Source organism: Crocodylus porosus, unplaced genomic scaffold (assembly GCF_001723895.1).
Source record: "Crocodylus porosus isolate Cpor-Errol unplaced genomic scaffold, CroPor_comp1, whole genome shotgun sequence".
In the NCBI taxonomy this organism is placed as follows: Eukaryota; Metazoa; Chordata; order Crocodylia; family Crocodylidae; genus Crocodylus; species Crocodylus porosus.
The window spans coordinates 2,782,445-2,808,542 of NW_017728937.1; the positions used below are offsets into that span (position 1 = coordinate 2,782,445).

Genomic DNA, 26,098 nt, shown 5'->3' on the forward strand with positions numbered 1-26,098 from the left:
TGAGGGGCACCAGCAGAGCCAGGGGGCTGTGGGTGTGGATCCTTTAATCTCTTCGAATTGAATCAGAGCCCTCTGATTGGAGAGATTTGGAAAGATTCAGAGATTCAAACGTAGAGCCTGCTTTAAATGTTTTTTCTACATATCTCTAGGTACCTGGTGGCTTGTGAACACTGCAATGCTGGGGGTGCATGGAGCATCCCATTGAAGTGCGGGGGAGGGCTCCCCAGCACGCTCGGCAGCAGACCCGGAAGTGGACCAGAAACACTTTCGCTGGTCCACTTACGGGTCCACCAGGGAGCATGTGGGGGTGCCCCTGCACCCCCTCAGCTTGGTGACTGATGCCTCCTAGATCTGGTGGGGGCACCCAGGGTCCCCCTGTGGCTGATCGCCGAGGCAGGGAGGCATAGGGGGGCCCCTCGTGCACTCCCTGGCAGACTTGGAAGTGGACTGGAAGTACTTCCAGAAGCACTTCCAGTCCTATTCCAGGTTCACCACTGAGCATGTGGAGGGCTCCCCCGCACTCCTGTGGGATGCTCCATATGCCCCACCATCGCAGTGTTCACAAGCCGCACCTGCTATCTCAAGATATGTAGAAAAAACTTTTAAAGCTGTGTCTATGTCTGAATCGCTGATTCTCCAAATCAGCATCAAATTTTCAGATTCGGATTTGGCTGAATTAAATCAGGGACAGTGATCTGAATCAACGAATCAAATCACTGTCCCTGATTTGGGCTGAATCCAAATCTGAATAGGGCCCGCTTCACATGCCCCTAATAAAAATACCAAAATTAAATACCAAAATGTATAGGTATTTAAAATATATTTTATTATAGTGACTGAGCCACTGATAGGTTTCCAGATTGCTTTACAACTGTAAATATATGAATAAAACATTGTGTTTGACTGATGCCTATACACACACACACATATATATGCCTTTCATTTTAATAATGGATTTAATCAGAGAATTTACTATTTTTTTATCAGGGAAAACCAGGATCCCTGATAGTAAACAAATACATTTTTGACATGGGGTTCTGTTCAATTCACAAAAGTTATGGAGAACTGCCTTGAGTCTAACAAGATTGAGAACCACTGGCCTAGCTTCTTTCTTCATCCCTGTCTAACCCCTAGTCTTTGGACTCCCTAGTTAATGACGCTTGGTTTTGAAACCTGACCCATCTTGTCTGGGTCATACTTGTGACACTGGTGAAGGTGAATGAGGAGGAATTGCTGGAGAAGAATATCAGCCACCCTCTTAGGAAAGGAACAGGATGGAAGGTTACCCTTAAGGTAGAAGCTCTGTGACCTTTGCTCAGAAAAACCTCATTCTAAATTGAATATCTGGATATCAACCACTGACCAGATTCTTGCTTAAGTTTACAGAGAAAATTGGAGTGGTGTCATTTTCAAAGTACCTATATGACACACCACCTTGATATTGCCAGTCTAGCTACAGACCCAGGTGTTTTACAGAAAATGTACTGGCATTAAAGGGAAATGGTGATCCTTTGGTAATGAATAAAAATTAGGTATCCGTGTTAATATTGTTACAGGTATTCACAGCCTTCTGCCTCATTATTATAAAATGTTACTGCTTCACTGTAGTTCATGATAGGAGGGAATGGTTTCAGGTTTTGGGTGGCAGTGTTCTTTCCTGGCTCAGTGTTCTTAGCAAATGTTGTGCGAAAGTGGCTTCTCCCCACTAAGAGTACTGTAGTTGGGTGTCTTGCCAGGTTCCATTTTGTCTCTCATGTTCAGCATGCATGCAAATATGTTAGGAGAGTTTGTAAGAAAGTAGGGACTGAAGTGCTTTCAGTATGCTGCCTGCACACAGAGCTATATCTCTCTTTCATTATTAATATTTTTGTTTATTATGTTCTATTATGCATTCAGGTTTCTAGTTATTTTGTTGCTGAGCCCTCTGCTACGTCACCTTGGCTATGGATTTAACTGGCACTGGGGAGCTGTTATTGTTTGGAGTGGAATACGTGGTACTTTTACATTGAATATGGCACTTGGGATTAGCAAAACAGCAAACGTAAAAGAAAGAAAAATGCAGAACATGGTAAAAAATTAATGATTTTTTTTTCACAATTTGTGCACAATTTGTCCTAGATAAATCAATTATTATGAAATAAGTATTTATTATTATTCAGAATCAGATTACCATAGTAAAATATGCAAGTACCTTTGACTATCTCATGAATGGATATTGACCTACATAAAATCAAGGTATTCAAATGCATGTTTGCAAATTGAAAGTGACCAACTTTGAAAGTGTGTTCTGACTAATTTAGGCTCATAGTAGAAGCAAGCAAAGACTAGATAATGATTTTTTTATTTGAAAACCGACTGACAGTTTATTAACTCAGATTATATATAACTTTTATCACGTTATAGACTTCATCAATATTGCTTCAACATTTTTATTAAATCTGTATAATTAGCATGAAATATATTTAGTATAAATAAGGATTTCTAGAACTTTATGTGGATTTAAGATATCCTGTGATTTTTTGTTAATAGTAGCTTTAGCAGAAGCTACCTCAAGCATTTCAAGTGCTTGTGGCCAAGATTTTAAAAGTATATATCTAATATTAAGTTCCTAAATCCATATTTAGGCACCTTTTCATTTTGAATATCAGATCACTTATTTAGGTATGTGTGGGTATAGCAGCATAACTCTTGGTTTCCGCTTCTGAAAATCTGGGCTTGTGTTTCCAAATTGCTCTGTGTATTTGGGATTATCAGATAAGATGAAGAACACCGTTTTGTTTGGAATTGCAGTGCTATTTCTTGTCCATGCTGCACTTATCCATTGCTACCTGTAAGGAACTATTGACTCTGCATTACTATTTTTCCTGAGACAAATTCAAGAGAAAGAAAGATTACTTCCATTTCAAGCATCAGGTTATATATATCAGCCTAAACATTAGGCCACAGTCAGGTTCTTTACTATTTAAACTAGGCAATACTTCTATTCATGTACATCTGTGGCCTCCATAAAATAGATGGTGTCAAACACTCTTGCCACTACTTTCACTTGAATCACCTGCATCTCAAGCTGCTGAAGATGCAAAAAATGAAAATAACACTTGCTAATCAAAGAACTCATAGAGTTCATAGACATTAGGGCTGGAAGGGTCCTTGGAAGATCACCGAGTCTAGCCCCCTTCCCCAGGGGCAGGAAGTCAGCAGGAATCATAGGATCCCAGCAAGATAAATATGCAGATATCTTTTGAAGGTGTTCAGGGTAGGTGCTTCAAACACCTCCAGTGGCAATCTATTCCAAACCTCGGGGTCTCGGACAATAAAGAAGCTCTTCCTTATGTTCAGCCCGAATTGGTTATGGAGGAGTTTACAACCGTTAGTCCTTGTCATCCCTTGGGGCGCTCTGGTGAACAGATGTTCCCCCAGATCCTGGTAAGCACCCCTGATAAACTTATAGGTGGCCATCAGATCACCCCTGTGCCTGTGCTTTTCCAGGATGAAGACTCCCATAGCTCTCAGCCTGTCGTCATAAGGTCTGTTTTCCTGACCTCTGATCATGCGCGTGGCTCTCCTCTGGACTCTCTCAAGCTTCTCCAAATCCTTTTTGAATTGTGGAGCCCAAAACTGGATGCAGTACTCCATCTGTGGCCTCACCAAGGCCGAGTACAACGGGAGAATATCGTCCCGGGATTTCCTTGAGAAGCATCTATGGATGCAAGCCAGCGTTTTGGTCGCTTTACTAGCCACAGCATCACACTGAAGGCTCATGTTCATTTTGTGGTCAATCATGACCCCCAAGTCCCTTTCATCTGTAGTGCTAGCCAGCGTAGCTTTGCCAAGCTTATAAGGAAGCTGCAGGTTTTTCCTCCCAAGGTGGAGAACCTTGCATTTTTTGGTGTTAAACACCATCAGGTTCTCATCTGCCTGTTTCCTGAGCCTGTCAAGCCTGGATTGCCCTCCTGTCCTCAGGTGTGGATGCTTTACCCCAAAGTTTGGTATCATCAGCGAACTTGGCCAGTCCACTTCTGACTCCAATGTCCACATCATTAATGAAGATGTTAAACAATATAGGCCCAAGGACAGAGCCTTGAGGGACCCCACTGGTTACAGGGCACCACGATGATTGACTTCCTTCAACCACCACCCTCTGGGTCCAACCACAGAGCCAATTCCCCAGCTAGTGGATCGTGGTGAGGCTGAGGCTGCAGTTGGCCAGTTTTGCCAAGAGGTGATCATGGGATACCAGATTGATGGCTTTTTTAAAGTCAAGATATATGACATCAATCTCTTCTCCCTTGTCCAGGTGATAGGTCACTTGGTCATAAAAGGAAATAAGATTGGTCAGGCAGGACCTACCTTCAACAAACCCATGCTGGCTATCCCTCAGGATGTTAAGAATGGCCTCTTTGATGATTTTTCTAAGACCTTCCCTGGGATAGAGATCAGGCTGATGGGCCTATAGTTTGCCGGATCCACTTTCCTCCCTTTCTTGAAGATAGGCTCTTTTATCTCTTCCTTTAATGCCAACAGTAAAATTATAAGATGGTAAACTAGGATATTTATCTTGTTTTCTTGGCTTTTTAAGGCTTCTGTACTGTGTAGGACATGAAACTTCCATGTCACAGTTCTGGAGCTGAGAACTTTTACTTTAGCCTACAGGAATTTTGTCCCTTTGATCAAAATCAAAGTCTGGACAAAAGCTAAGTCCAAATAGCTTCTTTGAAAATATATTTTCCCAGTCTTAAATGTCTATTATGTCCCATTAAGACATTGTGTCTTTTGGGAGAGAAATAAGTCCAATGCACATTTTTCTTTCTAAGCATAAATACTGCTTCTGCCTCAGGTCGAACAATACCCTATATTATAAGAAAACTTATATTTCTTGTATTGGAAACAGCAGCTCCTCTATGTATTCCATCCAATTCTGTTAGTTCTCAAGAGATATTTGAAGGTCATTCACTTTAACCATGTCTTTTGCTGTATTGTTTCTTCAAACATCCTAGGTCTGATGTTAGCATTGCTTCCCAATTTACTGAATTTTGTCTTCATCTTGAGTTAGGAGTATCCCACTGGTTACATCTGCATGTGCACATTTAATGCACAGTAACCTAAATTACTGTGCAGTACAAGCACGTGTCTACACCTGCACACCTGTACTGTGCAGTAACTATGGCAACTTGTACCCGATTAGTTACTGTGCAGTAATGCAAATGTAGATGCGTTACTGCACACTATAGCAGGAGCCTCCCAGCTGGGTCTGCCCAGCCACTAGGGGACCATCTGGAGTGGTTCCTGGCTGGCACCCTGTCCTGCTGCTGGCTGGGATGTTCTTTGGCAGTCTCTAACTCCAAGGTGTAAAAGTATGCAGCCATTTTGTGCTTCAGGGTATACACTCCAGGAAGCCAGCAGGAGCTGCTTGCAGCTGCAGCACCCCAGCAAGGCCTGTGTGCCCCACTAGACAGCCCACATGCTGGGTCCACCTGGGCTGTCCCCCCCCTGAGCCGCTCTCTGGCCGCAGATAGGTGCTCCCAAGGGCTGAAGCTGACTGCATCCTTTGCCCAGCCCTGTAATCCCCCCATAGCTGCTGGCTTTGCTGGCTGTGCCATCAGGACCAGCACCTACTGCTGCTCACCCCCCCACACTTCTCTCTTTGCAGGACTGAAGTGAAGCACCTTGGCTGCATGGCTGTGACACCCTGGCCTTGCCCCTGTTGGGGGTGCTGCTGCCAGTTCTCCTGCGCCAGCAGCACAGGGCCAGGGGTCCAGTCAGCTGGTGCAGGGCATGACATCCTCCTCCTTCCCCATGTCCAGCCCTAGCACCATCCATGTGCACCCACCCATCTGGAGCCCCAGGGTGCCAGCTGGACCCAAGAGGAGGTACACTCCCCTGTGAAGTGAAAAGTATGGCCTCAGGCAGTTTACTCAAGGCAGAAGCTCGAACACCCACATTTATGAGGCCCTGGCAGCTGGGATGTGTGCAGGGGGCCACTCCTGGTCAGTGCAGCAGTGCTGCATGAAGGCTAAGGCCTGGCAGGCCCAGAGGGTGGTTGTGACTGGCCACAATCGTTGGTCCGGTGGAGCCCCTAGGACCATGCCCTTCATGCGGGTGCTGACCTGCATTTTGTTGCCCCAAGAGCCTGCACCCCACCCTGACACCTCTGGTGACATGTCACCAGGGGAGAGCACCTTGGGCCTTCACCCTGCCCTGCACTCCTCTCTGGCTGCTGTGCCCACTGGCAGCCTGGGAAGCCCCGGCCAGTAGCTGCCTCAGCCTCAGCCCCACCCCACAGCCATCCATGAGGAGTGGCTGGCCATACCACTGCTGGCTGCCAGCAGAACCAGAAGCTCCCCAGGGGGGTCCTCACTAGGCACCAGCCCCCAGCCCACTGCAGTCCATGGACAGCAGGTGGAGCTGGACACTGCCTGGCATAGGGAGCCCCACGCTGAGCCACCAGTCTCACTGGCCCTGGACCCATGGTAAGTTCCAAACTGGGATGTGGGAAGCCTCCTTGCCCCTGCCTCTGCCCCCAGCCCCCCTCCTTACCCCCCCACTGCCTGCACTCCCCTGGCCCCAGGTTTCCCCCCAAAGCACACAGAGGTGGGACACAGGTCAGACCCTTAGTGAGCAACCCATGTCCCCACCGCTGGGCAATGGCATGGGCCTCTCATGTGCTGAGGAAGGTGTACATTCTGGCAGCTATTTACATGCTGGGGTTAGGAATGTGTAGCTCTACACAGGAATGTGTAGCTCTGTAACAGATAGCCCTCCAGGTAGCCACGGAGGTTGCAGGGCAGGCTGAGCTTGCCCCCTGAGCTGCTGTAGCTCAGGGTCCCAGTACAGGAGTGCAGGTGTGCCTGGGGCACCAGCAGTATCAGCAGCAGCAGGGTGTAACATCCTGGGCAGGCCTCCATCTGCAAAAATAGCCCATCACACACCACCCACAGCACACACAGCATGGGTATGCTCAGGGTGAAGTGGCAGTGTGGTGGGTGGCTGGCCCTGGGGCACCTCACCAGAGAGGCCCCCAGCAGGGAGGGCGGGGGAGAGCAAGGGTGCAGTCAGCTCCTCACCCCAGTTGTCTAGGAACCCTGTGTGCCCCAATCCCAGATGCTTGGGCTGGGTGGCTATGCAGCAGAGTGGTGGGCTTGGTGGAGGGGCGATGGTCATCAGGGACGGGAGCTGCAACAGCGGGTGCTGCCAGCAGCCTGGCCTGGCCCACCCTGGGAAGGGGAAGGCGGCCTGAGGCCAGCCCCCAGGGAACAAGCAAGGACAAGAGGCTTGGGCGGCATCCACCTGAGCCCAGGCCTGCCTGGCCAGCTTACCATGATCCTTGGACACTTGCACATGGCCAGCCTCCAATCTGAGGCCAGGCAGTGCAGAGCCCCTGGAGGAGAGCATCTTATCTCTCAAATGTTGCAAAGACTCACAAAAGCCTTCTGTCTCTTGCCTCTGCAGGGCCAACATCTGAACATGGGGGAGAGGCCACAGAGGCCCACAGGACCACCACCACAGGCTCGCTGCCACTTGCTGCTGGAGCTGCCTGGAAGCACCAGCTGCACTGCCAGTGCAGCCAGGAGGGGAGCTGCCTGCTCTGGTGGCTGGTGGAGGCCTGGGTGGCAGACCAGGGTCTCACCCCACCCTGGCCCCTGCTTCGCCCAGCCCTGCAGGGAGCCATGCGAACAGGCTGCACAAACAGGCACGCTTGTCTGCCTGGCATGTGAGTTAGCATGGAATTTGCGCAGGAGGGTGAGCAGGAGGGGCTGAGGCCCTACCTATGCACCCCCACCCTAGGGAAGCCAATCCCACCCATAGCCAGTCCACCAGCAGCATGACACGGATGGGCATGAGCCACACCCCGAGGGTCCCTGAGGGGCCTGCATTTTCCCCACCCCCCCTCAGCTCCTCAGAGGCCTCCACCCAGATGGAGCCCACAGTTCTGGGCTCTATGCAGACAGAGCCCCTGGCTCTCGGCTACAGGGGTTGCCTGTCGCCTTTTCAGGTTTTGGGGCCCGGGAGCATAGCCACCTCCCCTTGTGAGGTCTGCTCCCTACTGGGGTCTCTGGCATGCCAGCTGGAGGAGCTCCAGGCCACAGTCCAGAGACTGTGTGCCACCAGGGACTGCGAGCAGGAGATAGGCTCCTACTGCCAGGCCCGTCTCCCTCAGGAGACAGAGGGTAGACCACAGTCTCCCTCCAGGATAAGGGAGGACTTGGGGACCTCCCTTACTACCCAGCCCAGGGGTTGGACCAAGGTGGTCAAGGGCCCCAAGGCCCCTGCCCTGCTGGAGCTATGCAACAGGTATGAACCTCTTGCAACCCCAGCAGAGCCTGCTGAGTTGCCAGCTCCCACAGGCAACACAGGCATTACTGTAGCTACTGCCCCCGCTCTCCCCAAGACAAAACACAAAATGTTCATCATGGGAGACTCCATCCTGAGGGAGGCAGAGGGGGCAATCTGCCACTCCAACCTCTTAGCCCAGGAAGTCTGCTGCTTCCCAGGAGCTCACATCCGAGACATTGCGGAGAAGATCCCCAAACTCATCCAGCCCACTGACTGCTATCCCATGCTTCTTATCCATGCGGGCACCAATGACGTGGCTTGGAGTGCTCCCAGCCAGGTCATGAGGCACTACAGGGATTTCGGAGTGGGGCTAAAAGATCTGAGGGCGCAGGTGGTGTCTTCTTCTATCCTCCCAGTCTCGGGCTGCAGGCTGAGGAGGAAGAGGAGGATCCGGGTAGTTAACCAAAGACCACGGCACTGGTGTCATCGGGAAGGCTTTGGCTTCCATGACCACAGTCTGCTCTTTGGTGAAAGAGGCAACAAGCTGCTGGGAAGGAACGGCCTCCACCTTTTTCCGCTGGGGTGGAGGCTTTTCTCAGCCAAACTGGCTGACCTGCTCCACTGGGCTTTAAACTAAGCCCACCGGGAGATTAGGGGACTACTGCCACTGCTGGCCCACTGAGCAAACATAGCAAAGCCAGCAGGCCAAGGCACTTAAGGGATCCCACCCCTGCCCCAGCCCTGGAACAACTGGTAGGCAAGGCAAGAGCCCCCAGAGAGACACTTGCTTGTCTGTACACAAACGCCAGGAGCTTGGGGAATAAACAGGAGGAACTTGTCCTCCTGCCTAACGCAAATAATTATGATATCATAGGGATAACGGAGACTTGGTGGGACTCCACCCATGACTGGACCATGGGTATAAATGGTTATACCCTGTAGAGGAGAGAGCGAGTACACGAAATGGTCGGGGCATAGCTCTCTATGTCAAAGACAGCTACACATCCCTGCTAGCTGACATTGGCAACCACGGTGGAAGGCTGGAGACCCTCTGGGTTAAAATCTGTGGGGAACATGGCACAGGGGATACGACAGTGGGAGTCTACTACAGACCTCCCACCCAAAGTCAAGAACTTGACCAGGAGTTTGCCAGGGAATTGGCTGAAGCCGCATGCTCCAGGTCCATGGTTGTCATGGGAGATTTCAACTACCCAGGCATCTCGTGGGAAGAGCGCTCAGCTAAATTCGAGAGGTCGCAAAACTTCCTCTCGTGCGTAGATGACCTCCATCTGACACAAGAAGTCTACGGGCCAACGAGAGGTACTAGCAACCAGGGACAACCTAATCGGCACCCTAACATCGATGGGAAGCTGGGTGACAGAAACCACGAGCTGATCACATTCACTATCTGCCGTAAAGCTGGCAAGACAGTCAGCAATACAGAAGTCCTCAACTTCAGGAAAGCTGACTGACAAGCTCAGGGGGCATTGGTGAGGCCCTAAGGGATCATGACCCAAAGGGGAGGGGTGTTCAGGAAGAGTGGTTGCTCCTCAAGGGAGCAATCCTTGATGCACGAGCGAATGCTATTCCGTCTTGGAGGAAAGGCAGCAGAAGGGCACAGCAGCCCCTGTGGCTCTCCAGGTAACTAGCGGACCTCCTGTGGCTAAAAAGAAAGACCTACAAAGAATGGAGGATGGGATCCACTTCCAAGGAGGAATATTCCGCAACAGTCCGGACCCGTGAACAAGGAAAGCCAAGGCTGTGACTGAACTCTAACTAGCTACAAGTATCAAGGATAATAAAAAGTCCTTTCTTAGATATGTGGGGAGCCGTAGGAAAAGCAAGGGCAACATTGGACACTTCCTAAACCAGAAGGGACAACTGACAGCCAATGCTGAGGAAAAAGCCAACCTACTAAATGGGTACTTTGCATCAGTTTTTCATCCATCCCACAGGTTGCCCCTGCCCATTATGGGACAGCAATGCCTGAATGAGGGCAATCCCTTGCCCTCCATCAGTGCTGACCTCATGAAGGAACACTTTGAGAGGCTGCACACCTTCAAGTCAGCTGGCCCTGATGGTTTATACCCCAGGGGTACTCAAGGAGCTGGCAAGCATCATAGCCCAGCCCCTGGCATGAATCTTCAAGAGTTCCTGGCACTCTGGTGAAGTGCCTGAAGACTGGAAGAAGGCCAACGTGGTGCCTATCTTCAAGAAAAGGAAGAAAGTGGATCCGGCAAACTACAGGCCCATCAGCCTGATCTCTATCCTGGGGAAGGTCTTAGAAAAAATCATCAAAGAGGCCCTCCTCAATGGACTCGCTGATGGCAACACCATGAGGGAAAGCCAGCACGGTTTTGTTGAGGGTAGGTCCTGCTTGACCAATCTCATTTCTTTTACGACCAGGTGACCTATCACCTGGAGAAGGGAGAGGAGATTGATGTTGTATATCTTGACTTCAAAAAAGCCTTTGATTTGGTATCCCATGATCACCTCTTGGCAAAACTGGTCAACTGTAGCCTCGGGTCCACCACGATCTGCTAGCTGGGGAATTGGCTCCGTGGTTGGACCCAGATGGTGGTGGTTGAAGGAAGTCAATCATCGTGGTGCCCTGTAACCAGTGGGGTCCCTCAAGGCTCTGTCCTTGGGCCTATATTGTTTAACATCGTCATTAATGATGTGGACATTGGAGTCAGAAGTGGACTGGCCAAGTTTGCCGATGATATCAAACTTTGGGGTAAAGCATCCACACCTGAGGACAGGAGGGCGATCCAGGCTGACCTGGACAGACTCAGGAAATGGGCAGATGAGAACCTGATGGTGTTTAACACCGAAAAATGCAAGGTTCTCCACCTTGGGAGGAAAAACCTGCAGCATCCTTATAAGCTTGGCAGTGCTACGCTGGCTAGCACCACGGATGAAAGGGACTTGGGGGTCATGATTGACCACAAGATGAACATGAGCCTTCAATGTGATGCTGCGGCTAGTAAAGCGACCAGAATGCTGGCTTGCATCCATAGATGCTTCTTAAGCAAATCCCGGGACATCATTCTCCCATTGTACTCGGCCTTGGTGAGGCCGCAGCTGGAGTACTGCATCCAGTTTTGGGCTCCACAATTCAAAAAGGATGTGGAGAAGCTTGAGAGAGTCCAGAGAAGAGCCACGCGCATGATCAGAGGTCAGGAAAACAGACCTTATGATGACAGGCTGAGAGCTATGGGACTCTTCATCCTGGAAAAACGTAGGCTCAGGGGTGATCTGATGGCCACGTATAAGTTTATCAGGGCTGTTCACCAGGATCTGAGGGAATGTTTGTTCACCAGAGCCCCCCAAGGTATGACAAGGTCAAACGGTTATAAACTCCTGCAAGACCATTTCAGGCTGGACATAAGGAAGAATTTCTTTACTGTTCGAGCTCCCAAGGTCTGGAATAGCCTGCCATCAGAGGTGGTTCAAGAACCTACTTTGAACACCTTCAAGAAAAAAACTGAATGTTTATCTTGCTGGGATCCTGTGACCCTAACTGACCTGGGGCAGGGGGCTGGAGTCGATGATCTTCTGAGGTCCCTTCCAGCCCTAATGTCTGTGAAATCTGTGAAACCATCAGGCATGGCAGGCAGAGGACCTTGCCTGGGAGACCACCAGGGAGGAGGTGCAGCTCCAGGCATGCCACATGCACTGAGTTGAGCTGGCAGCCCTGGAATGGTGGCGCATGGAGCTACTAGAGTAGCAACTGGCTGCCCAGGGATGCCCATGGGAGGCTGTGCCCATGCTCCCCAGCAATTGGCCCTCCGCCTCAGTGTTGTAGGGTCCTTGGGTCCTGGCCACCACCCTTGAGCAGGCCTCTGGCATCACCCTGGAGCAGGTCCTGTAGTGCCCGCTGGCTAGGGTGCTGGCTACCTGCCACCAGGTTCTCTGCCTTGGGTCCCCTTGCAGGTGGACTCAGGGACAGGATCAGACACCTGAAGTGTGTTTTAAGTTTGGGGAGCAGTTTTTTTTTGTTGGAGGGTGGGAGGGTGATGGAGGGGCACTGTGTGTGGGGGTGAGGGGAAGGGGGCTGTGTTTGTTGAAGGTGGATTGTAGAAGGATGTGGGGGTTGTATTATTAATAAAATTTTCAGTTTCTCTTGCATGCGTGTCCTGGAGTGGTGCTGGGGGTGTGTACCGTGTCAGAGGAGGGGGGTGTGGGCAGTGGAGCAGGAGCAGGGAGTACAGGAATAGGGGGGTAGCCAGAGCCTCCCCCAGCTGGTGCCCTGGGCCCAGCTGGAGGGTGCATGGCTGCTCTGGGGCCTGGGCAGGAGGGGCATGGTGGGGCCAGCAGGGCCAAAACCATGGCCAGCAGTGGGCCACTGGTTGCCAGGGGCAGGGGTGGTACAGGGAGGCAGGGTGGGCAGGGAGTGGGGGCCAGCAGCTCCCAGGCAGGGGAGGGGCTGGGCAGGGCTGTGCAGGTGGTGATGAGCCCTAAAGATGGCCACCACATGCTGGCAGCTGCCTCTGGCCTCGGCATAGCTGCCAAGTGCTGGCAGCTATGTTACTGGAGGCTGGAGCTCACCCCAGTGGCCATAGGGACACATGGCAGGCTGCTCTGACAGGACTAAATCTAGTCACAGGTTGCCTGCATGTGTAGACACTGGCCTATTCCCGCTTACTGCACAGTAAATTCAGTGTGACATAAATGCATATGTAGATGCACCCACTAAGTGTTCCTGTTCAACACATGACTTGTGGGTTGCTTAAAATTCAGTGAGAATGTCCTTTCGTAGATGTCCTTTTCGTGGATCCTATTGAAAACCAACTGATTTTGTCCAAACTTCTTTTTAACATTTCTAAATGCAGTATTACCAGATTCTGATCTCTTATGTTTCATAAAATCATAGAAAATGAGGGTTAGAAGGAACTTCCAGAGGTCATTTAGCCCAACGCCCTCCTCAAAGCAGGACAAATAGAGCGTCCCAGCCAAAGTTTTGTCTAGCCAGGTCTTAAAAACCTCCAAGGATGGAGCATCCACCACCTCTCAGAGTAACCTGTTCCAGTGTTTTACTACCCTCATGAGAAATTTCTTCCTAATCTAACCTAAATTTCCCTTGCTGCAGCTTGAGACTATTGCTCCTTCTTCTATCATTTGCCATCACTGAGAACAGTCTCTTTTGAACCCTGCTATTAAATCTGTGCCTCAGTCTTCTTTTCTCCAGACTAAAAAAAGCCCAGTTCCCTTAGCCTGTCCTCAGAAGTCATATGCCCCAGCCCCCTAACCATTTTCATTGTCTTCTGCTGGACTATCTCCAGTTTGTCCACATCCTTTCTGCAGTGGGGGCCCAAAAGTGGATACAGGACTCCAGATGTGCCAGTGCTGAATAGAGGGAAATAATCACTTCCCTCAGTCTGCTGGCAGCTCTCCTGTTAATGCAGCCCAGTATGCCATTAGCCTTCTTTAACAATGGCACACTGTTGACTCGTATTCAGCTTATTGTCCACTGTAACCACAAGGTCCTTTTTTTCAGAGTTGCTGCCCATCTGGTTGGTCCCTAGCCTGTACCAGTGCATGGAATTGTTCCATCCTAATTGCAGGACTTTGCACTTCTCCTTATTGAACTTCATGAGATTTCTTTTGGTCCAATCCTCCAATTTATTGAGATCTTTCTGAATCCTAGCCCTACCTGCCAGAATATCTATTGCTTCCCTGCTTGGTGCCATCTGAAAATTTGCTGAAGGTGTACTCCATCCCATCTTCCAGGTCATTGTTAAAGATACCGAACAAAACTGGCCCTAGGAGCAACCCCTGGGGCACTCCACTTCATACTGGCTGCTAACTAAACATCAAGCCATTGATTACTACCCTTTGAGCCTGACAATCCAGCCAGTTTTCTATCCACCTTATGATTCATCCAACCCATAATTATCCACCTTATGATTCAACCAACCCATACATTCATCCAACCCATACTTTCTTATCTTGTTTGCAAGAATATTATGGGAGACCATATCAAAAGCCTTGCCAAAGTCAAGGTATATCACGTCCCCTGCTCTCCCCACATCCACAGAACCATTCACGTCATCATAGAAGGCATTCGGGTTGATCAGGCATGACCTCCCCTTGGTGAATCTATGCTGACTTTCCTAATCACCTTCTCCTCCAAGTGCTTAGAAATGGATACTTTGTGGACCTGCTCCATGATTTTTCCAGAGACTGAGGTGAGGCTTACTGGTCTGTAGTTTCCTGGATCTTCCTTCTTCCCTTTCTTAAAGATGGTTACTATATTTGCCCTTTTCCAATCATCTGGGATCTTCTCCAGTTGCCACAAGTTTTCAAAGATAATGGCTGGTGGCTTTGCAATATCAGCCAACTCCCTCAGCACACTCGGGTGCATCGCGTCTGACCCAATGGACTTGTACATATCCAGGTCCTCTGAGTAATTTATGACCAGTTCTTTCACCACAGTTGGCTGCTCACCTCTTCCCCAAACTGTGCTGCCAGGTGCAGTAGTCTGGGATCTGACCTTGCCTGTGAAGACTGAGGTGAAAAAAGGCATTGAATACTTCAGCCCTTTCTGCATTTCCAGTCATTAGCCTCCCCCATTCAGTAAAGGACCCACACTTTCCCTGATCTTCCTTTTGTTGCTGACATACTTGTAGAAACCCTCCTTGTTAACCTTCATGTCCCTTGCTAGCTGCAACTACAATTGCACTTTGGCCTTCTTGTTTTTATGCCTGCATGCCCAAGCAACACTCTTATACTCATGCCTCGGCCTTTGTCCAAGTTTCTGCCTCTTGTAAGCTTCCTTTTTTGTGTTTTAGCACACTGGAAGGTTTCTTGCTAAGCCAATAGTTTAGAGTGACCATTCCCATTTACCTAATTATTACTCATCTTACAGAGAATTGCTCCATGCACTAAGATTATTTGAGATATTTGCATTATATTGATGATTGGGCCAAAATAAATACAATTTTTGCCTTAGAAATGTTTTTGGCTGTAAGTGAATGTATGTATTAAGCTACTGAGGCACAGGCAGCAGCAGAATGGGCCCCCTGGGGACTTCTTCTGGTATTGCTGTTCACCCCACACTTGCGGCTGAAGGCAGGGCTGTGCCTTCTGTGGCAAAGCCTCCTGGGCAGGGACATAATTCCACATACCCTTCATCCCAGATATACTACTGGGCATGGGGTTGTGTCTGCCTGGCTGCAGTGGCCAGCAGCTGTGCAGGGCTGCCCTGCTGTTGAAAAGAATCCTAGGGAAAGAGAGGCCACACTGGTGCCACCTCTAAGTCCGTGCCATAGGTTGGTGCCCTGCTCATCCCACTCTAGTTACACTACTGGTTCACAAGCAGATTCTCACTTGTGAATCTAGCTCATATCCTTGAGCTTTGATCCAAGACTCTTTTACCTTAGCAGTACCTGTGGAGTATGCTCTAGAACAGGGGTTCCCAATGTTTATGTGCCCAAGAGCAAATTCAAATTTAAAAGAAAAAGCAGTGGGCTCCAATATGAATATTAAAGTTTAGAATTCAGATCAATCCAATCATCCCATACATTACTTAAAATCGCATTAGATTGAAAACTTCAAAATGCAGCTTCCCTTTACTTGTATTCTTTTGAAGTTTTATCCATGGCGCCCACAGGCACTGCATAAGGAATCACTGCTTTAGAGTCTAAACCCACTCTTCCTTGGGCTCCTACATTGCAAGGATATAAAGCAGTGTGCACTACCCCTGCTTCTTAATTTCTTTTTCCAGCCATCTGGCTGGAAGTGGAGTGTTTCTACTTTTCCTAGCAGCCTTCAATCCTGAAGGAAATGTCTGAACCTACCCATATTTCTTACCATTCTCAGCACCATTCTGGGAGATCATTTCAATGCTTTTTATGTTCTTCATTCTGATGGGGCAACTGGTAGTGTTTAGGCTCCAGCTGGGCACCTTTTTCCTCCCCCTTTTCCCATCTCAGTAGCACTGCACCATTTGTTTTTTTCTCTTAAATTGCTCTGGATTGGATCCAGAAAATAGCTTTGCCCAAAACTCATTCTCCAGGATTCATACTATGTCCTTCATTTGATGGCTACGTGAAGTGTCTTTGTTTTGTCTGAGAGATATTCGTATCCCTGATTGCTGTCTTATCTATCACTCTTAAGTAGAGAGCCAGCATTTTATTTTTAGAAAGTTTTTTTTTCCTGGCGATTCTGTGCAAAATTGCAGGGAATGCCAGATTTCACAGTGATTGTTTTCCACAAAAATTGCAAAAGCACAAATTGAGTAGATCCCTACATATACTGTCTGCATAGTGCACCTTACAAGACAAGAGATCTCTCAGTCCTCCAACATCCCACAGTGCTGTGCACTGCCCTCCCACCATCCCCAAGGGGACTGGGAGGGAGGGAGAGCGGTCTATTCTGTCACTCAGCACTCCATTCTCTTGGTTCCTATAGTGGGCATAGGACATTAGGCCACAGCATGCCTACTGATAGCCTGCCCTGGCCCTGCAAGAGGAGAGGACAGCTCCAGTCCTAGGGAATCCAGGCTGAAGTGTAATTACTGATAGGCTTCACTCCCCTTCTGTATGTGAGAGGGGGAGCAGAGCCACAGGGCTAAGCAATCCCCTATCATGTGCCTTGACCTGGAGAGCACATTGCTCCATGCTTTTTTATGTTATTTTTTTTACCACTTCAGCCCTGGGGGCTTCACAGGCAGGATCACATCTGTTTACATCTTGAGCACTATGAGTGTAACTTTTGTCTGTGGTCTTAGTGATTTTTGTTTGTTTGTTTAAAGAAGAATTTATTCCTTGGTTGGTCATGTCTCTCACATTATGTTTTGTTCACCATATGGAGCTATTATACTTTTAAGTGATGATCATTTTGAAGGGTCTATCCTGCAGAGGTGAGGGACACATCAAGTAGAAATGTAGGGGTTGCAAATCCCTCACAAGAAGGGCAGTGGAATGGCTAGATGCCTTTAGCCTTAAAGTGTGAGTAGTGTTTGGCAAACTTAGAATAGAGATACTCAGCATTCTTGTATGAATTTACCTTCCCAAACAGAATTTTTGGGGACCTCTTTTACATATTGTCTCCCCTGAAGTGATAAAAAAAATGCTTCACCTTACAAGGACTATGAACATTGAAGAGAAAGCTTTCAAAGTCCTAAGAAATAGGTATTTCTTAGCTGGGAGGAGTTTAAGTCCAGACAAGGTGAAGAGAACAATTGGTTTGATTAGTGTTGAACTCTATTCACTTCTGGTACAAATGTGACAGAAACTGAAAGGTAACTTTGACTTAAATCCTGGCTCATTGAATTACACATGGCCAGGATTTCACCCCTGCCATGAAAGAATAGGAGAGAAGAGGGACAGTTAATACAGTTAACCCCAGCATGTAAACAGCTGCCAGCATAAAAGCCATGTTTAAGTGAAACAATTTAACTATTTCCTTGGTATATTAAAAGGAGAGCCCATCAACCCAATAAAACCAAGAACAGATCAACTGAAAGTATAGTGGTTGGTGCAAATCCATCTTGAAATGCATGTAGCACAACATGTTTCAGATACATCTGAGGAAATGCATTTCCTTGGTAACAAGTTCACAGATAGAAGATAGAGCTGAAGCTTAGACTTGTGGCTTGCCAATATCTCATGACAGGGCTGTCCCTAAGGGGGAGGGGGGCCAATCGGGGCAACTGCCCTGGGCTCCGTGCCTTGGGGGGCCCTGCGGAGCTAGGTGGAGCGACCACGGCAACTCCACGCTGCATTCGCTTGCTTCACATTCAGCCACTTGCTACCCCGCCCCCGCTGCTGCCACCAATGGCAGTGGCAGCTTCTTCGGGTCTGGGGCACATGGGATTGGAACAATGGCAGGGCTTCACATGGGCTGACTTGCCCCGGGCCCCACACCCTGCTCGGGTCAGCTCTGTTTCCTGAAGCCTCCCAGCAAAAAATCCAAAATGTTTTTGGAGAAACAGGAAATAGCATCAAAAGTCTCTTCTGAGGGCACTGTTATAGAGAGTGTTTTCTTGAGAAATAGTGTTTGCCATTCCCAAAGCAGGCAGCTGCTAACATGAAGGGAGACTCTCATTGAGCAAAAACAATCCCAGAAATCAGTATCATAACATACTGTGGTTTGCCATCACCTCCTAGGTTTGTTGTCCTCAGGAACAACCTCGCTTGGCCAAAAGGTTATTCAAGCAGGATATCAAGAGAATCACTGATAACTTTGCTCAGTATATCCATTATCTTTTCATTATGTTTCTCTTTACAGGTGAGGAAAAAAGAAGGTTGTATAACAGAAGAAAATTACTTGTTTGTAATTCCTTCTATTGTAGTTGTCATCTTTCCTAGTCTTTGCTTTCCTTCTTGGATCAGGGTGCTAATTTTTGCCTATCTGGTAGTTCCTTGAATGTCTTCTGTTCTGGAATTCTTATACTAGGAAGAAAAGGGAGTGCAGATGCTTAGTAATACTGGTCTTATAACCTTGTTTTTTGTTAGGTGATGCAGTAATTTTCTCTAGTCATAATTTTTTGAAGTGAAAAGAAAGAATGGTGACAAACGGAATTCCTGATAACAATTCTTTTCTTATTTAGTCATTCTGAAAAGAGCAAAGACATAGGGTTAAAATTAGCAAAATTAGAAATTAATAATAATATCTTCTGGGATGGTGGCATCTTTTGGGAAGATATGTAGCGTGATATCCTGTTTTTCTTTTTTAGATATTACTGCATGCAGGAGTGGCATCATTAATGACATTGGTGATTAATTACACCACAATGAAAATGCTGGTTACAAGATTAGGTAAACATATCAATTGATAGTATTAAGGAAGAGAGGAAATATTAAAAGTAATATCTTTCTTTGAAGAAATTGACATTCAGTTAATTAAAAAACCTGTTTTATTCAGTTCTGGACCATTTGTTGGAAATAAGTTTGAATGTATTAATGCAAACTTACTTCTTACAGTGCACTGATGAATGTAGACATTCTTTGGACAATTAACAGTGCAAAGTAACTAATTATAATGTATTAAAGTTACAAAAACAAGACATGATATAAGAGATAATATCAAAATTGAATTCACTCTAATTGCAATATTACTTTATCAAGTGCAATTATCATTGTACATCTGTACAGAGGTAATTTATTTAAAATTATTTTATTTAAAGTAATTTATTTATTTATTTAAAATTTTATTTCTCTGAAGGCTCAGTTATTTATGTAGATCTAAAAACAACATTGGTTCACCATTTCAATTCTGCTCAAGCAAAAGCAACAAGAAATAAGATATATACTACAATCATAATGTAATGTTTATAAAACCTAGCAGATGGTGGTCCCAATTCACACAAGTGGTTAAGCACATGCCTAATTTAAATAAAATATGTAGCTCCTTGTTAAACTGGGACATGCACTAGGCATGTCCCAGTCAATTTTATTTGTATGTCGGTAGTCTGTGTATTTAAGTTTAATACTATATTTTCTCACATGCAACATACCCACAAATAAAATACACACTTTATTTTTGAAGGCAGAAAATAGAAAAAAAATATTTTTCCACTGTCATGGCTAACTGTGACACAGAATCAGTCCTCCTGGAAAAACACAGAGACTGCTTACAGGTGTTAAAAAAAATCCCCCATAAAAAACAGTGCCTTGTTTTAAACTGCCGATAGAGGAAGCATGTTAGGCCATTTGGAAATGAAACTTGGCTCCTAAATTGAAGCGGTGGGTTTTTAAAAACACCACTTCAGTTTTGGGCTGATTAAACCCCTGTGTCACGCACACACACCACTGACTTACCTGCCTCTCTGGCGGTGGGGAGGGGAGAGGAGGGGAGGGTGGGCTGCCGGTGGGCAGAGCGCTCCCTGGGCTGTGGCAGGGGCTGGTGCTTCCCTCCGCAGCAGGGCCCCCCCCCCAAGGCAGCACCTCCCTGCAGGCACCTGGCTTGGGTGGTCCCAGGGGCCACCACAGTTATGGAGGGAAGTACTAGGCCCCCCACAGAGCTCAGGCAGGTGGGCTCGGCGGGGGGAGGGAGGATCAGACTCACTGCTTTTCTTGGGTGGAGCCTGCTTTCCCAGGCTGCTGCCAGGCTGCCTGCAGGTCTTCCTAGAGAGCCACGGGGCTGCACAAAGCCCAGTGTTTCATTCCATGGTTGTAAGGACAGCAAACTAAAACTCCTCAGGGCTAAAACTCCTCAGAGTTTTAGTTTGCTGCTCCCCAAGTCATTTAAGGTGCATTATGCCACCAAATTTCCTACAGTGGCTGGGATTAATGCGCAATACTCCGCCAAGTTGTGCAAACACTGACACCACTGAAGTGGTGGAAAAGCATTTAACCCGCTTTAAAGTGTCGTGCACACACACCCCTCTTTTCATTTACACATGGCCTTAGTTGGCCCCAGCTCACTCAACGTCTATAGCTCAAGCACTTCAGTGGGGCTTTTTTGGAATTTTATCTAATAGCTGATTCAATCAGCTATTACATAAAAGCTTCAAAAAGCCCTGCTGAAGCACCTGATCTATACAGATGCTGCAGAGCTGAGCTGTGTTAAAATTACGCACTGCTACTTCTGGTAAAGCGCATTAATTGGGCAGGGTAGGGTGGGATTTAACATCTGTGAGAAGCCAGATTGTCTAGGAAATGTTACATCAGGAATGTTCTGGTGTGGCAGACTTATGTCTTCAAATGTTACACTTCAAAGATATTCTGTGTTTCCAGGGGGACTTATTTTGTATCATGCAAGGTTAGGCCCCAGGCCCTTGCAACCGGTAGTAGTGAGACTGTTACTTCTTTAGTGTAAGTAGTTCTTTATAAGACTCTGTATGTAGAGTGCTGTCTTCACATCACAAACCTCATCAAAATAATACTAACCACTTACTTGCTGCTTTGGATATAAGCTACAATGTCAACCAGTAGCTACAGCTGTGAGAGGGTTTGCCAAGCAGAGGAAAGTGGCAGATACCTTGGCAGCTGCATGACCTGCACAGTGTCTCTAGATATGCTCCTTTTCCAGCAAAATAAATAACTTAGTTGGCTTTTTTTTAATGCAAAAGTAGCCTTTGTCTCTTTAGAACCATTGAAGGATACCTTTGCTTATGGGTAAAAGAGATTATTTTAAAAAGGAAGGTTTAGTGTTGTTTAATAACAGAAAAAATAATACAATGAAATAATTATTTTTATTTATTGTTATATAAATGTTGTTCTCTAAGAAAGCTTGGGTTTGTGTACATGGCACAGTGCAATATTGTATAGGGATACCCAAGGTAGGTTGAGTGAAATCAACTCTGTAACTGACAGTAGCAGAGGGTGGGGTCTATGATCTTGAAAACAAGGATACAATCAGAATTCGGTCCTTCATCTCTGGAGCTGGCAGGAGGCACTCCTTACTTCCCACCTGCTTCACGAAGATGGGCCAGTCAGCTGAGGGTCTGATCTGCCTGAATCCTGGCTGCCTGCCTCTCCCTCCCCCCTCCAGCCCCTTCTTGCCCTAACACCCTGAGGGCTCTCTGCCTCCATTCCCCTGCCTTGCCTCTGTCGCCCTAGGGCTCCCTGCCTATCTGTCCCCCACCCTCATTTCCACCCTGCAGGTTGCAACATCCAGTTCACTTAATCCAGATCGGCCCCCAAGAGGCTTATTCCACTCTGCTCTTCTCTGAGAGCTCTCAAACTGCCCACATGAGAATGCACATTTGTCTGGCTGCTGGGAGTGCTGCTCAGCCACAGACAACCTATCTCAGCAGGAAGAGGGACACTCCAGAGTACATTTCTGAGTGTGCTCCAAAGTCAACATGGACAACAGGTTAAGTCTTACTAATGCTGCCCCTCAAATCAGCTCCCAGAGCCAGTGCCTCTCTCACGCACTGTAGTTATGGGAAGTGGCATGCAACCACACCACCTGGACAGTAATATAATTGTATGGATGTGTTCTGTCTTGGCTAATTAGGCCTAGTGAAAAGGGGTGAAATAACCTGAACAGAGCACCATGTTATTCAGCTATACTGTTTTGGGGATTCAAACCAATGTCTCTGCATGGCATTCTACTGCATTGCATAGAAACAGCTTATTCAGAGCTAGCCCAGATATTTATGTGTTGTGCTATGCAGGGCCATATAGACCCTTTGGTGTCTTTGGATTTGAATAAAATAGCTAAAACAAAAATAATTTGGCAGGCTGGGGCATAAGCCCATATGAATATGGATACATTTTGCAAAGATTTTTGTTTAAAAGTTTTAAAGAAGTGCTTTTGGGGGAGAGATTTGAAGAAGGAAAGTGCACAAAAAGAGTGGGGCAATTCCAAGCACAAATAGTGGGATTAAAGAAATAATCAAAAAATGAGGTGATACAGGCAAGAAGGAAGGTGGTGGGGGCAAAGGAGGAGAAAAAAAGATGAAGAAGGGAAGTAATTTCTGTAAAAAACCTCTAATATTCCCAATATCACAGTACAGTACCAAAATAACTCCTCAGTTAAATCACCTTCAAAGGGGCAAGTGGACTGCTTAGGAAAGCAAAATAAACATTAATTTAGACAACTACGGACAAGAGCAACCTAGTAATCCTAATTAAGTGTCACTGGTTACAATAAGGTCCCTGCCAACACATTACACTTAAAATGTGATTAAGCAGTTAGTCATGTCTTAAGCTGTGAGCCAGCTACATTGTCAATCAACTAATGGCATGATAAAAGGAGAAAAAAGTCACAGGTATTTTACAAAAAGTGTGTAATAATTTTGTGGTTGGTTCCTATCACACCATTAATTGAACGTGTAGCCAGGTGTACTGGGAGTCCTATCAGCTGATAGGGCTCCCAGCCATAGGGGAGCACCATCACCTGGCAGCCATCATGCAGGCTCCCACATGATGCACCCGTGCAGCTAGGATCCCATAGCTGATGAGGCTTCCAGTTGCGGGCTTATACCATCTGCCCCCAAGGCTGGGAGCCCCATCAGCTGAGGGGCTTCCAGTTGAGGGAGCTTGCACCAGCAATAAGCCATGATGGTATCTAATGCACGATCTCACAATCATGCCTCCTGCTATACAAGTGTGGCAGAAAGTGCGATTGTGTGGTTCATGCATCAGATCCCATTTAATTTTTACCATCACATCTGAAGGGAGCTTTTGGTACCTGTAAAGGAATGAAGCTTGTGACAGCAGCATACTGCAGCTGCTACAAACTGAAAAAGTTGCCTGGAAGAATCCTATGACTTCTCAGGGAGAAAATTTCAACCTGCTCCCAGTGACTTTTCAGGAAGGTCATTCAGGTGGTCAATTATCTTCCCACCTTCCAACATTCTCTCTTTCACATCACACAAGTATACTTATTGATAAATGCTTTCACTTTCCTTCATTCTATAGATCTGTGTAATATTACCCTTCCAAAGCGTATGGCAATATACAGTGCTGTTCAGCGAATAAAAGAAATGCAGACCAATGCATTTTCCATGCTAAAACTTGACAGATTTTTAGCTGATGCAAATTGGAACATGACTGAAGAAGCAATTCAAATTGATTACCCTTATGAAGTGAGTAATTAATATTTATCATATTTATTCTTTCATACAAAGAAAATCCTGTAGGAAGAGGTTAAAAAAAAGTGCCTGAATTGAAAGACTGATTAGTTGGTTTCAATTTATGATAGTATCTATTAGAAGAGTAGATTCATAAATATTAGGTTTACAAAAGAAAACTATAATGATAAAGAGGGCTCTGTTATGATGGAAGTATTTGATATTGATATGGTAGTATTTGGATAAACTGGAAAGTTCGAAAAATAAAAAAATGAGTTGTATGTGTTATATATATTAGTTTTGTCTATCGTCATCTGTTTGAAGCCAGTTTCAGAGAAGAAAGGACTTTATGGAGGTAGATATGAAATGTATAAGAAAAAATGATGACTAATACAATACTTGACCTGCATTTACTTTTAAGAAATGACATTACGAAACTTGTACTTGAGTGCATGTCTGGAACACAATGGTTGATAAATTATAATAATTTTACTAAAATTGGGAAGGAACGCTGGGCTATTTGTCTGTCCTCCTATCTTCCTCTGACACATTGCAATTTTTTTTAGTTTTCTTCTATAAAGCCCAGATGGCTTTTGGCTGTGGTGCATGAGAGCAGCCAGAGTAGATATTCTTGGGAACACTCCCACAGGGGAGGTTCACACCAAAGAGCATTGTGTCAGGCTTCCATAAACGTCTTCATTAACCTCCAGTAAAGGTTTTACATAGAATTTATATAGGAGTGACAACATATAGACAAATTCAATTTGAATGACCTTAATTCAACATTTCTATTCTTTTTCTGTCATCTTAAGGGTCTTTTCCCCCATACAATTATATTTGCTTTGAATTTCCAGGATTTCTAATGCCATATTTTCTTGCATATATAACACACTCTTTTTCTCAAAAAAATATCAGCTGCATGTTGTAAGCAAGGAAATATTATAATACCAGGTTCTGCAGTTAAGCCTCAGCTAGGGGGGAAATGAAAATAACACTGTGCATACTCCACAGGGAGCAGCACAATGAACATGTTGGGCTCCCTTGCTGCTGCTACTCAGTTACTGTTACCAGTATTTTCAAAACTTCCCTTTTCTGCATTCTACCTTTCAAAAAAAGTTGTGCATCTTATTCAGGGGCAATTTGTATGTGAGAAAATATAGTGATCTTCTTAAAGTAAAGAACACACAACCATCCTTTGCATAGAAAGGAAATAAGAGTTACTGTGGTATATTTTCAGAAAGATCCTGATTTTCTGTATAATCACAGGATTTTGGCTGCTTACAGATGTTAAAAAAACCCATTTTACCAGAAGAGGCAGCATGTTAGTTTGACCCAACTTTGCAGCGTCTTTATAGATCACACTCTTCCGTGGGGCTTTTTGGCAGTTTTATCTAATAGCTGATTCAATCAGCTATTAGATAAAAGTGCCAAAACCCCTGCACTAAAGCGCCCAATCTATATATACATTGGGTGAGCTGGGTCCAACTAGCGCACTGCTTCTATTGGGTATGTGCTGGGCTTGGCATGGGAGCACACTGAGTTTAAAGTGCTGTTTTGGTTTTCTTTAATGTCTGTAAGCAGCCCTTGATACTATAATTTCTTTCGCATGAAAAAACACCATATTTACTCAAGGTTAAGGTAAGGGTTTTCTCCTATTATCTTAGATTTGAGTACAGGTCAGGCAAGGAACTGCTGCAGCTTCTGACAGGACTACAGTGTGTGGAGCAGGAGAAGTGTGGGAAAAGGAGATGTATGGTGCAGGAGGGGGTGCATGCGGGAAAGGGTGATGGGCAGAGTGTGGGGGAAGGGATGTGCAGAGCAAGGGAAGCATGGGGAAAGGGCACAGGGGAAGGGGCCTGGTGAAAGAGTGCCAAGGAAGAGAAACATGGAGCAAGGGGAACTTAGGAGAGAGTTACAGGGAAGGGGTATGTAGTATAGGGGAAAGGGCACACAGTGCTGGCGGGGATGGGGAAGGGTTGCATGGTGCTGGGTGGAGTGCAGAGGAAAAGGCAGTGAGGGAGTATGGGGGAAGGGATGTGTGGAGCATGGGGAAAGGGAAACATAGATTGCTAGAAAAGGGGAATGGGGAGTGTTGGAAAAGGGCACAAGGGAAGGGGAGCATGGAGCAAGGGGAGCATAGGAAAATGGTGCAAGGAAGGAGCACAGAGACTGGCAGGGGTAGCTATTGCAGCTCTAGCTGTATCCCCAACCTGGGTTGGAGCCAAGAGCTGGAGCCACTGCTACCGTCCAGCCTGGTCATGTGTTCCATGCACCCAGCAGGGACAGAACCAGAGCAATTGAAAAGGTAGATTTCATAGATTTCATAGACATTAGGGCTGGAAGGGACCTCGG

At 46.7% G+C, this 26,098-nt stretch overlaps 1 protein-coding gene across 1 annotated transcript in view; it reads left to right on the top strand.

Moving 5' to 3' along the window:
* The window catches only part of LOC109318189 (sodium/hydrogen exchanger 10-like), a 206,155-nt gene that overhangs the window by 47,666 nt on the left and 132,391 nt on the right, over window positions 1-26,098 (top strand). The window contains exons 9-11 of the mRNA XM_019547271.1: window positions 1,897-2,068; window positions 18,959-19,040; window positions 23,595-23,761. Of these exons, the coding sequence (XP_019402816.1) occupies window positions 1,897-2,068; window positions 18,959-19,040; window positions 23,595-23,761 (421 nt within the window). The remainder of the gene's footprint in view (window positions 1-1,896; window positions 2,069-18,958; window positions 19,041-23,594; window positions 23,762-26,098) is intronic.